Source organism: Phalaenopsis equestris, unplaced genomic scaffold, assembly GCF_001263595.1.
Source record: "Phalaenopsis equestris unplaced genomic scaffold, ASM126359v1 Scaffold000002, whole genome shotgun sequence".
NCBI classification, from domain to species: domain Eukaryota; kingdom Viridiplantae; phylum Streptophyta; class Magnoliopsida; order Asparagales; family Orchidaceae; genus Phalaenopsis; species Phalaenopsis equestris.
In genome coordinates, this window is record NW_018164444.1 from 33065755 (window position 1) to 33080051 (window position 14297).

The following is a 14297-nucleotide window of genomic DNA, read 5'->3' on the forward strand; positions in this document are numbered from 1 at the left end:
GAACACGAGCCTAGCCCTACATGGGATGGGGTGTCCTTTAACCCAAAAAAAAGAGGAAAAGAAAAAAAAAGATGAAAACTACATACATTCTCATTTGCAATGCATTGCATGAAACTTAGTGAATCTTATGGGGTGATGATAATTTTATTTATTTATTTTTTTATTTTTTTGGCACTGTCTAGCAAATGAAATTTGAAAACTCCTATTCACCAAAACATTAATATTTTGAAGGTGCTCATCAAAATCATAAAATTCCTCTGAAAACATTGACGTCTTTAATAATAGACAGAACAGGAGAGACTCGCACATTATGAGGATTATGATCAGTTTTTAGGCATGCTAATAAGGAGTTGACATTATGTTTCTAGGGCTAGCAGGAGCAAGCTTAGAAGGCTGCGATTCAATGTAAAAAGTCTGGTTGCAAATTTTCATTGCAAGCATGATTTGAAATTTGAGGTGCACTCATCATGTTTAAAATTAGAACCTGATAATTTGTATGCTTCCCTTGTGCTCAAATATTTGATTTTCTCTGTTTTAGACGAGACTTCAAATATTTAAAGTAAGTTGTGCCAAAAAAATCTGCAAGAATGATAAGAAGGAATGACTTCAAATTCTAAAAGCTGCGAGATAAGGAATCAACCTACACCTTTTTTAGAGGAATAATAACATCTAGTTACAGCTATAACCACATATGGTCTAGAGAGATGAGCCATAGCAATATCTTCTGGTAAAAGATTACAGTAATATAGCTAATAAAACATACAATTTTTCGGTTGAAGTATTGTAAACAAAATTGAGGACAAATAACCTAAACAGGAGTGATATCTGATTCTTTGGAAAACTTCTAGTTAGTAAACCATTTTAGTTTTTGCATTAGGTAGCGCTAACATAGCAGATAATTATAAAAAGTGTCTAGTGTTGTCTGCCTCTAAAGATAATGATATGATAATATGTTTATGGTCAATAAAAACCAATGGGGAAATCTTTGCAGGCTCTAAAAATTCGCTCTCTAGCTTCTCTCATCCGTTCCTTTAGCAACCTTTCTTTCCTTCGTCCATGATCTTTGAGATGAGAAGCGCATCCCCATTTTCTTATGCTCAAGTGGCAGTGGAGCATCATTCACAATGATATAATAATATGTATAGGGTCAATAAAAACCAATGGGGAAATCATTGGAGGCCCCAAAAATTTGTGCTCTAGCTTCTCTCATTCGTTCATTTAGGAACCTTTTATTCTATTCTTCCATGATCTTTGAAATGAGAAGCACATCCCCATTTTCTTACGTTCAATTGGCAGCGAAGCATCATTCACACTGATCTTGTCCTTTTCTTCATGGCAGTTGCTCACATTCTCTAAAACAGATACCAAAAAGCAGGCCATTTTATCATCTTTTATTCAGTTCACTTCTTATCTTTCATTTCCGAGGCATTTGCTATCGTATCACCTCAAGGATTTTTGGAGGAGAATTAACTAATAATTGCACGATGGAATGGAAAGTGCTGTGATGAGGAAGAGTCTAGCGACCTATAAGTGAGATGGAGAGGGATGCGACAATAGGCCTGGAATTTTTGTGTGAGAAGATGGGGTTTGGCCCAGGGGTGGTCGCACATGAGCGAGAAGCTGAAGAGGGCATAGGATGGCGGTTTAACATGATGCAGTGGGGAGAATGGTAGGGAGAACAGAGAGGGCGTTGTTGAATATGGCAGTTGATGGCATGCCTTGGGAGGAGATTGTGGTATTTAGTTTAATCTCTTTGTAACACTACCGTTACACTTCGGAGGAAACAAACCAGTGGGAGGGTTTGGTTCATACCTTTAAGAGGAGATGGAAGGAGATTGGGAGAGGCGAACCCCAGAAAGAACATAAATTGAGCGAGAGGGACAAGGATATGGAAGGAGCAACTTTATGCGTGATTGTTGAGTGGGTCGAAGGAGGAAGAAGTGGTCAAAATTACATTCAGGGTCGAGAGTAACTTGCTGCCTATTGACATATATCGGAAGACAAGATTTGCGATACTATTCGTGAGTTGCAACAGTTGAAATAGACAAGTTCAGTTCAACGACAAGCTAAGGCCGAACATTGAGGGCTTCATTCTAATTGGCACATGGAAGCAGTTTAGTGCAATTGAAGCTAATGAGCTGATCGATATTTGAGTGCCCACCTCATCAAGCTAGAGGTAGAGTCGGTGTGCGAGATCGAGCACATGAACTCGACGCTGAGCAAGTGCAAACTCACGCAGGTAGGGCTAGTTTTTGGGCGAGCCGATTGATTCGAGGTAATTTTAATTAAGTATTTCATTTATAAACTTTAAACTTTTGGTTTATACCTATAACATATTTTATTAAGGTTTTTTTTTAAATAAAATGAAAAATTAATGATAATCTGGTATTTTAAAGTTATATTAAAGTTCTAATAATAATAATAATAATATATATATAATTATCTTATTTTATATATAAGTTATTAAATTGAAGATTTAAAAAATAAAAAATAAAAATGTAATAATATGAAAGTCAAATTATAAAAATTTAATTGGTACAAATTCTAGATGGTGCTTCTGTGATAAATGTATATATAAAATGATATATATATATATAAGAAAATAATATAATAGAATATAATTGCATGTTATAAAATTTATTGAATGATCATAATTTATTAGTAAACTATTATTTATCTTATTTTGATTTATCTTTGACTGATTAACATATATATTATTTTGTTATTTGTTATGTTACAGTAGTTTTGAAGAAGTATTTATTGGTTGTTGATAACTCGCATTTATTTTATATTTACATTTTTTAGGTTTAAGATTTTGTTTGGAAAATGAGTAATAAAGAAAAAAAATGTGTATAAAAGGCTAAGTCATAAAAAAAATATAAAGTTACAATTGTAATAATTTATTTTTTTATGTACTGGTTTTTTGAAATATTGTTGGATGATTAATTGTTAGTGATAGAAAATGAAAATATAAAATTTTAATTTCATTGTTCGACTGTCCATTTTGGCTTTGAAAATTCCAAGCCTTTGGGTCGGGTTGTGACAGAGATGATAATTGGAGAGTTATGACATTGAAAGATACTGAGGGGAGGCAAGTTGCTTGGTTTTGGGCTCTTGCATCATCCAAAGAGACGAGGCAATGTTGTCTTGGCTAGAGAAGTGGGTAGGAACATGGGATTGTTAGCACTTGGGCAATAGAGTTAGGTTTTTTTTTTATAAATTTTTTGGGTAGGCAATATAATTTAGTGGGATTTATTAATAAAAAAATTGTTTTTTTTTAAAACATTAATGATAACAGTAATGTTAAATTGATAATCATATTAGATTTTTCATATATCTTGGTTATCGGTTTTGCCTTAAATTATGCGTTGCCTTGAGATTTGTGTTAGGTTTTTTTTATAAATTTTTCGGGTGGGCAATATAATTTAGTGGGATTTATTAATAAAAAAAATTGAATTTTTCTTAAAACATTAATGATAACAGTAATGTTAAATTGATAATCATATTAAATTTTTCATATATCTTGGTTATCGGTTTTGCCTTAAATTATGCGTTGCCTTGAGATTTGTGTCGCATCTAGATAAATGCAATATTTGCATTCTGCTTTTGTGCAATAGATAGATCAATATGAGTAACATTTTTTGATAACTTTTTAACTCTCCAAGCACGCTCTTGCTGTCTATTTAAAGAATGAGCTCATTTGGGCCACTTTAGCAATAGTTGAGTTGATTTGAGATAGATTCATGTGATGTTGCGTCTTATCTTGTCATTTTTATCTTACATGCTCCTTTCAACCGTACAAAGTTCTTCCTTAGGTAATTTGAATACTTACAGATGCCATGGTATGGTATGGTCCATTTTGTGATAGGATGCTGTTTTGGGTGGCTTCGAGCATGATCGATACATTCTAACCACTGTTTACGTGCCACTTGTTTCAATATTCATTTTAAGCGATGTATTTGACAAAATAAAATGAAGATGAACAGTAAACAGAACAAAGATCACAAACACAAACACAATTTTTTATTGTTTAATGATATTTACTTACATTAATGTATGCATGGAGATCAATATTTCACTTAATATTAAAAGAAGAGTATTAAGAGAAAAAGTGAATAAGTTCTTGTAATAAAAATGGGAAGATGGTAATATATTAAAGAAGCTGCTGCAATGGTAATATTTTAAAGAAGCTCCTGCAACAAGAGCTTCTTTATCCCTCTCTTTTACTGCACGAGCGTTAATAGCATAAATCTTAAGCCCCTCTTCCCTAACCCTTTCTATCTCTTATTTGCTTTTGTTTGTGGGCAATACACTGGATACATCTCCTTATATAGTACTTGGAGGTGGTCGTAGCAAGCTTGAATTTATTTGGTAAATGGTGATAGGTATTATAATGTAGATGGAAAGTAGAGAATGATAGAGAGGTGGTTGTAGCAAGCTTGAATTTATTCGGTAAATGGTGGCAGGTATTATAATGTAGATGCAAAGTAGAGAATGATAGATGATAAATTTGTAGGAGTTAAACAGAGAGTAGTTAGTAGAGAAATTATATGATTTAGATAAGAAATTTTGTCTTCATAGTTTAACAAACCCAACTGCCTTGACCCATGAGTTGTGTGTAGAACGGTTTGTTTGGTTTATTGGACTAGCAATTTTTGGAATTCTAGGGTGTCCACTATTTGATTTGGGCTAGGTTGGGGCTTCTTAAGTCCATTAGGTTATCCAAGGTTTAATGCTAAGCCAATTGGTCAAAATTTAGATTGACTGAGGCCAAGTAAATCTTAAGTTCCAGTTAGTTTTCAATGGTTTTGAGTTTGGGTTAACCCTATTTGCATGGGTTTTAATTGGTTGAAAGGGTTGAGATGGTTTCAAATATTTTACGATAGAATTCAAGGGTTCCTAAGCATCTCTTTGGTCATTCTTTGATCATATTGGCCCAAATGGCTCAGTAAAGTCCTAAGTTGTGTTTCATGCACCCTATGGTTTGGTTACGATTTTTCCATGGTTCACAATTGGATTGGTTTAGCTTAGGAAAGGCTCCTAAGGACATCTGAGACATTATTTACTATGTGCAGGACCTCAAAGGGTCATTTACATGCCCGTGGGTTCGTTCCCAAGGGTTTCAAATGAGTTTAAATTTTGTTTGTAATGGTTTTCAATTTTGGTTTCTAATGGTTTGTTTTAGTATTAAGTCCACCTTATGATTGGGGTACCTGGCCCTATGCATAGGTTTGAGTTCAGTTGAGTCATCTTATGGCCAAGGCTGTAAAAATTAGTTTTGAGAAATTAAGTAAAAATTTTGGCAACTTTAGAGTATATCCTAAATTACAGATCCTCCAGATTTCAATCAAATCAATTTTATAAAGTTCTACACATTAGAACAATCAATTCGATATATAATACTATATTTAGATTATTAATATATTAGAAGATATAAAAATTGAAAGTTATAACTTTAATTAAATTTAATTAACTCTTAACTACCCGCTTCCTAATCCCCTCATTGTTCTAAACCATCTCTCATGACTTCTTATTTGAGGGTTTGCGATTCCAGAGCCTTCAAAATTCCTCCCCTCCCGATACCCTTTCCTTGCTCTCGGTGGCGTCGTAAGAAGCCCCCTCCCATTCTCGATTTCTTCTCGCAAAGCTCCAGCGCCTGGCTACTGCATGTTTTATAGGTTGTTCATATTATTATAAAAAAGTTATCGCACGTTCAGTTAGTTACCTAAGATTAAAAATTTAGCGTGACAACTGAGAAAAGTAATCATATTTCTAAATTTTAATAGTCTTTTTATTTCAAAATATATGTTTGGCTATATGTATGCTCTTGTTTATTTAGATTCTTCATATTGTTAAACATGAAACTTATACATGAGATGTATGATATGTCTGATAAACATGATATGCAAGATAGACATGTAAGGAAAGATATGTGCGATAACACGTTAGAAAAATATATGTATGATATAAGAGATATGCATGAGACATAGATATACATGATATTAGAGATATGCATGATATGAGAGATGCATGATGATAGTTGCACAACATAATAAGAGTAAATATGCATGTTAGTAGATGCTTGAAGATGCCTCAGAATTATATATGTTATGCAGAATGAAATGACTTATATCTGAATGCTTATAATGCATGCTCAGAAGAAGAGTTCACCCCTTAATGATACAGGCAGGGGACACTAGTGTACCCACTTGATTAAAGTTTTTTTACCACTATAGACAATTGTGAGAGTTAGTTCTCTAATTGCTGTGCTGACGGAATAATATCGGTTAGGGGCAAGTATCCCGGAGCTTATCTACCAAGACAATTGTGATATTTATATTGCTAATCGCTGTGTCGAAGTGATAATATCGATTAGAAGGGAACTAGAACCATTCCATTCTAGAAAATTATGATGTTTGCATCATTAACCATTGTGCTGATGGGAGCCGACTGAGCAATATTGGCCAAAAGTGTGTTAGGTTTTGGTGACGGTGATTCTCACAGAGACAAATGTGTATGCAAAGAGTATAAAATATGAGTAAAGGTAAAGTAAATGCATATAAAAGATTTCAGTATTTTCATTTAGAAAATTCATTGCTACATTCATTAACATATATAAGATTTTTTATACAAATATGAAAGACTAACATATTATAAAATTTCTTATAGAGATATGAAAAACCATTATGCATATTAAATTATTCCTGGGTTATCTATTGATATAACACAATGTTTCCTTAAAATTTTTTCCAGGCTTTGAACTTTGAATAAGATTAACAAGAGAGGATCAAATGTGTATAGGAGGCAATAATAACAATTGAAAACGTACAAATTTTTAATTTTAATTTTAATTGCTTTGTTGGCTCTTTCTTGAAATCTTTTTGATATTAAATAGTTTGTAATAGAAATAAAATAACAGAAAATTTATTTTCACTTTCTAACTGTCCGTTCCCGTGTTAGTTAATTCCAATTCTCGGTCCGGGTTATGACGTTCTTAAGACAAGGTTTTATACTAGGTTTGTAATAGGATATGCTAAGGGTTTCGCATGAGATACCGCTAAGCCAAGGGTGTTGATATTGTTTCTAATAGGTTTTTAGCAAAAAACTAGCACACACCAAATTTAGTCCTGAGAAAATCTAGTGCTTCTTACCACTAGGAGAAGTGGGTTTTAGACTTGGAAATTTCTAGGGCTTGGCTAGGCTAAGCCTTAGAGTACCTACCTAGGAAAACTAATATGATTGGCTTTAGACTAGGGCAAAGACCGTCTCAGATCAAGGCTTGTTAAGGCACAAGCCTAGTCAATCTCATTAAAAATGAGGACAAAAGTGCAAAGCTATTCATTTTATATGCCCAACGGTTTTAAGATCCCCTGAAGAACCTAAATAAAAATTTCCTTAGAACCTTGTAAGATCTAATCAACTCTTGGGAGGTCCTCGTCACTTCTAGTTAGAACCATCCATATTTGAGGAAACAAATAGCCCGTGAAGGCTTGGTCCATATCACTGTTATTTAGATGACATTTTGCTGAGTGGCTTTGCATTTGGTAGAATAATTGTTCGTATAACATTTTTCATTCACTCCATTGCCGCACTCCTACTAATAGCGGCCTCGACTATCATTGTCTACTGAAGATCAAATGCCCGAAGTTGCAAAACTCCAACAATTTTTGCCGTGGTTGCATTGAGAGATCTCGATGGCAAAATTATTGTCAGAAGCATATGATAATTCGTATCACAAGGGAAGGCCTTAGACTAGGCAAGTGGAAGGTCACTATTTTAAATATTATATAAAATTAATATGTTTATATGTCTATATTTCTAAAAAATCTATCTTTATGTATTTGCAATTCTCATTTTCTAAGATGCATAGAAATACTATTCTGTATATTGCCTTCTCGGCCCTACATTACTCATAATTTTTGTGGGATTGGAATTTGCTTCTTTTCTGTTTCAACTTTGACCTCTAAAGCTATGGTGCTTAATCGTAGATTTTTTATCCTTTCTTGGGAGGCAAGCAGCTCTAAATTCACCAGGATCACCATACAAAATTGACTTTAAAACCAATGCTCCTTTATCATCTGGGATGAAGCCCCTTAACTCAACTATTTATTCTTGCGGTGATTCCTTATTGGGCTGTTCATGTGGTGATTGTTCTTCTTCATCTACATGCTCTGATTCTGCACCTCCAGCTTTACTTGAGAAAAGTTCATGCAAAATTTCAATGGGTTCTGTAAGGGTAAGTCGTGATTAAATTATTTATGGGAAATTTACGTAGATAGCACACAATTCTTATGTATTCCATATCACACACCTAACTTTCATATGTACATATGTAGCACTTTGGTTTTTTATACCTATGCATGAAAAGGTGCATTTCATTTTAAAAAGGTGGCAAGTGTTATTTTGATGTGATTCGAAAGATTTGAGTGCTATGTGTATGAAAATTTAGGTGTGAGATATGTAAATACATAACAATTGTGTGCCATGTATGTAATTGCCCCTGTAATGAAAAAAATTTAGGTGTGAGATATGTAAATACATAACAATTGTGTGCCATGTATGTAATTGCCCCTGTATTTAAATGATGATCTTATGGTATTTATGTGTTGTTGGTTATCCCAATGGTTGGTTCTCCTCTCTAGGGAACTTCAGGTATTACTGAATGCCAAATTTATGTTGCAATTGTGAGAATATCTGGGAAAGTATCCCTGTAAATGCTCATCCAAGCTTACAAACTTTTTTAATTTTATTTAAATATGAAGTGCATGTTCAAAATTTACTTGCGGCTTGAGACATTGTTTGAATTTTCTTTTGGCGTAAAAGAGACATTGGAGACTACAATGAAGATTTTTCAGCTTTTATTTTTTTCAGGTGAAATGTATAGATTTCTCTCTAGCCGTTCTGTACATCACAACAAGTTCTGCATTGTTGCTTTGGACATTCTTGCTTAGGAAAGGCGAAAGAGGTCCTCTTTCCAAACCAAAGCCTTTGTTTAACGGCAATGGTGAAAATGAGCTTCTTTCTGGTTACAAGCAGCAAGACACTAACCCACCCATGCATGTAAATTTTATGACCATTCCGTTTCCTTTTCTTTCGAGTTGTTTATGTTCTAAACTCACTTTTTCAATTTTTCCATGCAAATATTTAGCCATATTAAAAAGAAGTTTAAATTTTTTTGAAAGCATTAATTATGTTTTCTAATTGTTAATACTTCGTAATCTTTTTTTTTTAAATGATTTATAGATGTCAAAAGGTCCTCTTTTGTGGAAAGATTTTCAACCTTCCGTTATTCAGGATTTTTTTGCCAGAATTTTCAGGTTATTTGCAGCTATCTTGGATAAAATTTTTATTGCTTTCCATAACATGATTTTTCTGAATGCTCTTTTGGCGTAGGAAATATGGAGAATTTGTTTCCAGAAAGCCAACTCTTGTCCTGTCTTTATCTTTAGTTGTTCCGATTCTTCTTTGTATGGGGCTTGTCCGTTTTAGAGTGGAGACAAAGCCTGAGAAGGTACTCAATTTGACTAGATTAGTAAGCCAAAAGTTTTTTTTCTATATCACATTTGAAAGCACTGTTTTTTTTGTTAACTGCACAACCTTCTCTAGCAACAAATTCTCTGAATTCTTGCACTACTAACATCACATCTCTTCAATATGTCTTTTAAGATATTCATTTCTGATAATCTTTGTAGTAACTATATCAAATGAGCAAGGGCATTAAGCAATTTCCTCACAAGCCTTGTTTTTTATTTGGATCTGCTGGTTCTACACCTCGCAATCAGTCAGGAAATCGATGGCTTCTAAAAAAATGTGAGGGAAAGAAGGCTGAGTTTCTTCATTTATGCCACTGAACTAAGTTAGAGAAACAGAAAAATGAGCCATTAAGAATATCCTTCTAATTTTGTTGGAGATTTGGCAAGAAAGAAAAATTTCCATTCTCTTTATGGCTTTGTCTTTGAGAAGAGATATCCTCCTCTCTCTCCCCGAGCTATTTCTTCATGGAAGGGATTTGGTATAAACATTGATTTGCCTCTGACCGCTTTATTATTTCATCATCATATTTGTGTGTGGTGCTAGTTTTTTTTGGTTGCTCTGTTTTATGATTTGACAATCTAAAAAGAGTTGTTTTTGGGATTTATGTCACGATGAACTAGTTTCAGAGCTAGGTTGAATCTAAGACATGTCTTCGTTAAAGTCTTTGGGTAGCACTACCAAATATCAGCGTTGCGAGGCACTTAAAGGCGCCCCTGAAGCGGGGAGTTAAAAACACCGACCAACTGAACCAACTAGAAATTGTGCTCGCAAGCCTGTGGACCGATTTAGATAGAGAGTTCGCAAGTTCCGGAGAAGGGGGCTTCGAGAGCTTTGTAGAGGGGGCGGGACTACTGCTCTCCTTAGCCGCCCCTTCTTATGTGCTGTTCCCCTTTTGGAAAGCCTTTACTGACTATTTCTTGAGTATTCCCACCCCTTCCTTTTGTGTGGGAGTTTCCTTTCCCACATCTTTCCTTTTTCTCCTCCAATAAAAGTCTATATATTGCTGTTATCAGAGAATTAAGGCTCAGTTTGTAGATTTCAAATTTCTGTGTGGAGTGATTCTCTCTGTTCTAAGGTTGTATTCGAGATGTGGTGGTGCTCTGGTTATACCCTACTCTAAGGCGGTGTTGTATCTTCCTTTTACCCTTACCCTTCTCCCCTCTTCTCTGTCGCCGGCTGCCCCATACTTCAATCTAACACCCCGTCGCCCTTCCTTATTGTCTACCCTTGCTGTCCAGTCACAAGACTTGCACCCTAACACGCTGTCGCCCCTTCCCTGCAGCCTTCCCCTTTGTCCAACCACCCAAACTGCACCCTAAACACCCTACTGCCCATTTTTCTAAAGCCTATTTTTGCAGTACAACCACCAGCGGGCACTTCAGACCCACCTACCGGACGCCAAACCCCTTCCTAACCGACCTCGCAACCACCAACCCTTTCTCATAACCTTCCGATCCCTAGCATAGGATTGGTCTGTTGTTGTTTTTTCTTTTTTTGTTTTGTGTTGCAACCCTATTTCTATATTAATAAAATTTTGCTTTTGTGTTCCGATAAGTCCAGACTAGTTTCGGTATCATTCAGTTTAATTAATTCAATGGGAACACGGATTTCAACATTTAAAAAAATGAAGATAAGTGATTCTTTTTTAGTGAGAGTTGATTTAAAAATTAATATGCAAATGTTATACATGAATGTTTAAAAGAAATATGATTCAATCATTAATCAGATCATAAGCTCTTATTTTACATTAACTCGTCATGTTTTAATTTAAGTATTTTTCTTTTGAACTTTTTAAGAAGTCATATCAGAATTACTGCATACCCGAATGTATCTTAAATGTTGTACCCGTAGATACCATCGAAAGTTTGTACCCATAGGTACTCCCAAAATTTTGTATCTGAAAGTACATTTTTACTATTTCCATTTACATTTTCATGTACGTGTATGATAGCATCCCACAACTAGTACTATAAGTTGCTAAATCCTCATTGAATTAATTCTTTATATTTCATTTCCATTTATTATATCAATTCAAAGTCATTGAACTACTACCCTTTTCCCTTTAATTTTCAATGAGCATATAATCAGAAAAACATGAATTATTAAGATAAGAAAGCAAGTCATTTTTAAATAAATCATTAATTTAATACAGATAGTAAAATAATAACTCACTTTTGCCTTAAAAGGTCGCACTTATGAAATGATTATTTCCAAATTATTTAACTTGTTATATTGCCTATAAATCATATTTTACATTTTCTCATAATTAAATACTGATAAATAAAAATTTTCTTTCAACATTGTTAATTAAAGCAAACTCAAGCCTTACCTCCTTATCCCCTTTTCTTTTGCACAAATAATGATCTCAATCCCTTTTATCTTTTATTTCAACTACTTGACAAGTTATAATCACTTTGATTGTTTCATAGAATTTATTGTAACTTAATAACATTCTATTAGTGATCTAAAATAACTTACATAAATGAAATACTATACCCTTCAATATTGCCGACATTCTTGGATCAATCCAATTATTCCCTACATGATTCCAAATTTATGATTAGTTAAACTTATTATTAACTTCTCATATATAAACATGCATTTAAATTCATAAATTAATATAAATAAATCCTAACTAGCCTTTAATTTTGTAATGTCCTATTTCTGTAACCAAGGAAGAAGAAACGAGAAAATTGAAGAAGTGGAAGCGAATAGTCGAGTAAAGGGGAGACGATTTGAGGGTTGGATAGCCGAAGAAATTGGAGATGAATCGAACTGTTGGGAAGAGGAAGCGAGGGGATCCGAAGCCAACAGACGAGTTCGTCCTATAGATGTGAGAGGCAAGAGCTTTCGTTCATGCGATCGAAGAGAAAAGGAAGAAAGAACGAGAAGATTGCGTGTCTTCTTACCAGAAGCAGCGACGCTGCTGCCCATGCGTTGTGCTCGAGGAAAGAAGAAGATTGCAACATTGTTGCGTCGAGCCGCGACTTTGCTTGGGAGGGAGCCGAAGCCAAACTTCCCGTGTTCTGTGAAGACAGAGAGGACGATGAGTGAATCATGCGAAGGAAGAAGACCGAGCTGACTTCGGGAGGGAGGAAGGAGTTCACTGTTCTGTGAAGGAAGATGCGCTGAGAAGAGAAGCTTCATGCAGAGAAGAGGGGAGGAGCATCGTGCGATATTCTCTGGTGTGTTCGACCGTTTCCTAGCTCGTCGTCAAGGAAGATAGAGGGAGATCCTTCGTGTGGCAGAAAGGGGTATGGGTGGTTTTTTATTAAGTGATGATGATGATAATAATAATAATATAATATATATTTTCATTGAATGGAAACATAAGCATAATTACACAAAGTAAATAATAAAATTTAATACTTAAATAACGTAATGTAATAACTAATACAAATTATTAAATTTATAAATATTATAAATAAATTAAAGTTTGGTAATATAAGTATCTTGTTTATGTTAGATTTCCAATTTAAAATAATTGATGTCAAGAAAAACGAAATATCAAATTAATGGGCATTGATGTGAATACTCATGCTCTTATATTATGATAATATTTTGCTTCTTCTCGATTAAATGCATTTATTGCATTTGTTATGGTCCCACATACACATGATTTATGACTTTACTGAATTTTGTTCATATTGTAAAATGACCTGTGCTCAGTTTTGTTTCAATTATCACTGGCTCTTGTATAATAATATTGACTACTAAATGAGAATGCAATATTTATTATTAAAGATGTAATATTTTTATAATACGTCTGAATACTTGGCTTTGAAAGAGTCACCCCTTGAAGATACTAGTACGAAAAAACTAAGGTACCCGTGCACATATATGGAAATTAATATTGATATTGAAGTAGCTTAGGTGGTTTTGTTTTTAGACGCTGCTCTTATGATAGTTGTAGAGACAAAATAATATTGTTATTCTATTTATATAGTAAGACTCATTGAATAACATCTAAAATATTTATAATGATTTATTAAAAGTTTAACTGACATGCATATTGTTTTCTTTTCCCTTGTATTATTGTAGTTTATGAGTATGTGTATTTACTGATTTTTTTAGCTCACCATTTTTTTAAAAAAAAATTTCAGATTAATTAAGTTATTAAAGAATGAGTGATAGAAGTGAAAATATTTTTGGAAGACGAAGATAATCTGTAAGGAAGTAAATTTCATTTTACTATTTTAAATTAATTTGATTAGTGGGTTTTTCTTCTCTTTAATAGTAACTGAATAAAGAAAATTTAGTTTTCATCTTTCAACCGTCTAATCCTGTTTTGGTTCATTCCAATCCCCGGGTCGGGTCATGATAAACTTCTTTCGGTCCTCCCTTAACTTGCATGCATCTCACTCGACTTCAAGGTTCGGTCTTATGCTTCTCTACTTGAACCTCTGCAAGCAAAGCCACTCCCTTCACCTAATTTTTTGCACGAAGCCTCACCTTCTCCTTAATTCCGCATCCACACGATATGCCTCCCTTCTTCCTTTGAGATCGGTTCGAATCTGAACAGTATGCTCGAGATTTCTCTTCTGCTCGAAACTGCACTAGAGGCGTTCAATTCTTCCCCTTCTCTTGCATAGAAAGGCCACAACTCAACTATTCTTCTCCTTCTGCTTTGGATTTGTCTTTCGCAAGAACCCACACAGGATGGCGGCACTTCTAATCCCATATAAGTGTTTGATCTCTTCGCTCGACTTGACTAGGGTTTAACCCGCGACCCTTCCTCTTCTTCCTTTTATTCTCTATTGATC

The 14297-nt window shown here is 34.2% G+C and overlaps 1 protein-coding gene across 3 annotated transcripts in view; it reads left to right on the forward strand.

The window, feature by feature from the left end:
* The window catches only part of LOC110030795 (Niemann-Pick C1 protein-like), a gene marked incomplete at its 3' end in the record, with an annotated part of 63560 nt that overhangs the window by 10556 nt on the left and 38707 nt on the right, over positions 1–14297 (forward strand). For 2 of the 3 annotated variants that reach the window (XM_020733718.1, XM_020733735.1), the window contains 4 exon segments: positions 7989–8236; positions 8872–9060; positions 9244–9317; positions 9394–9511. In XM_020733718.1, the coding sequence (XP_020589377.1) occupies positions 7989–8236; positions 8872–9060; positions 9244–9317; positions 9394–9511 (629 nt within the window). 3 annotated transcript variants of the gene reach the window in all.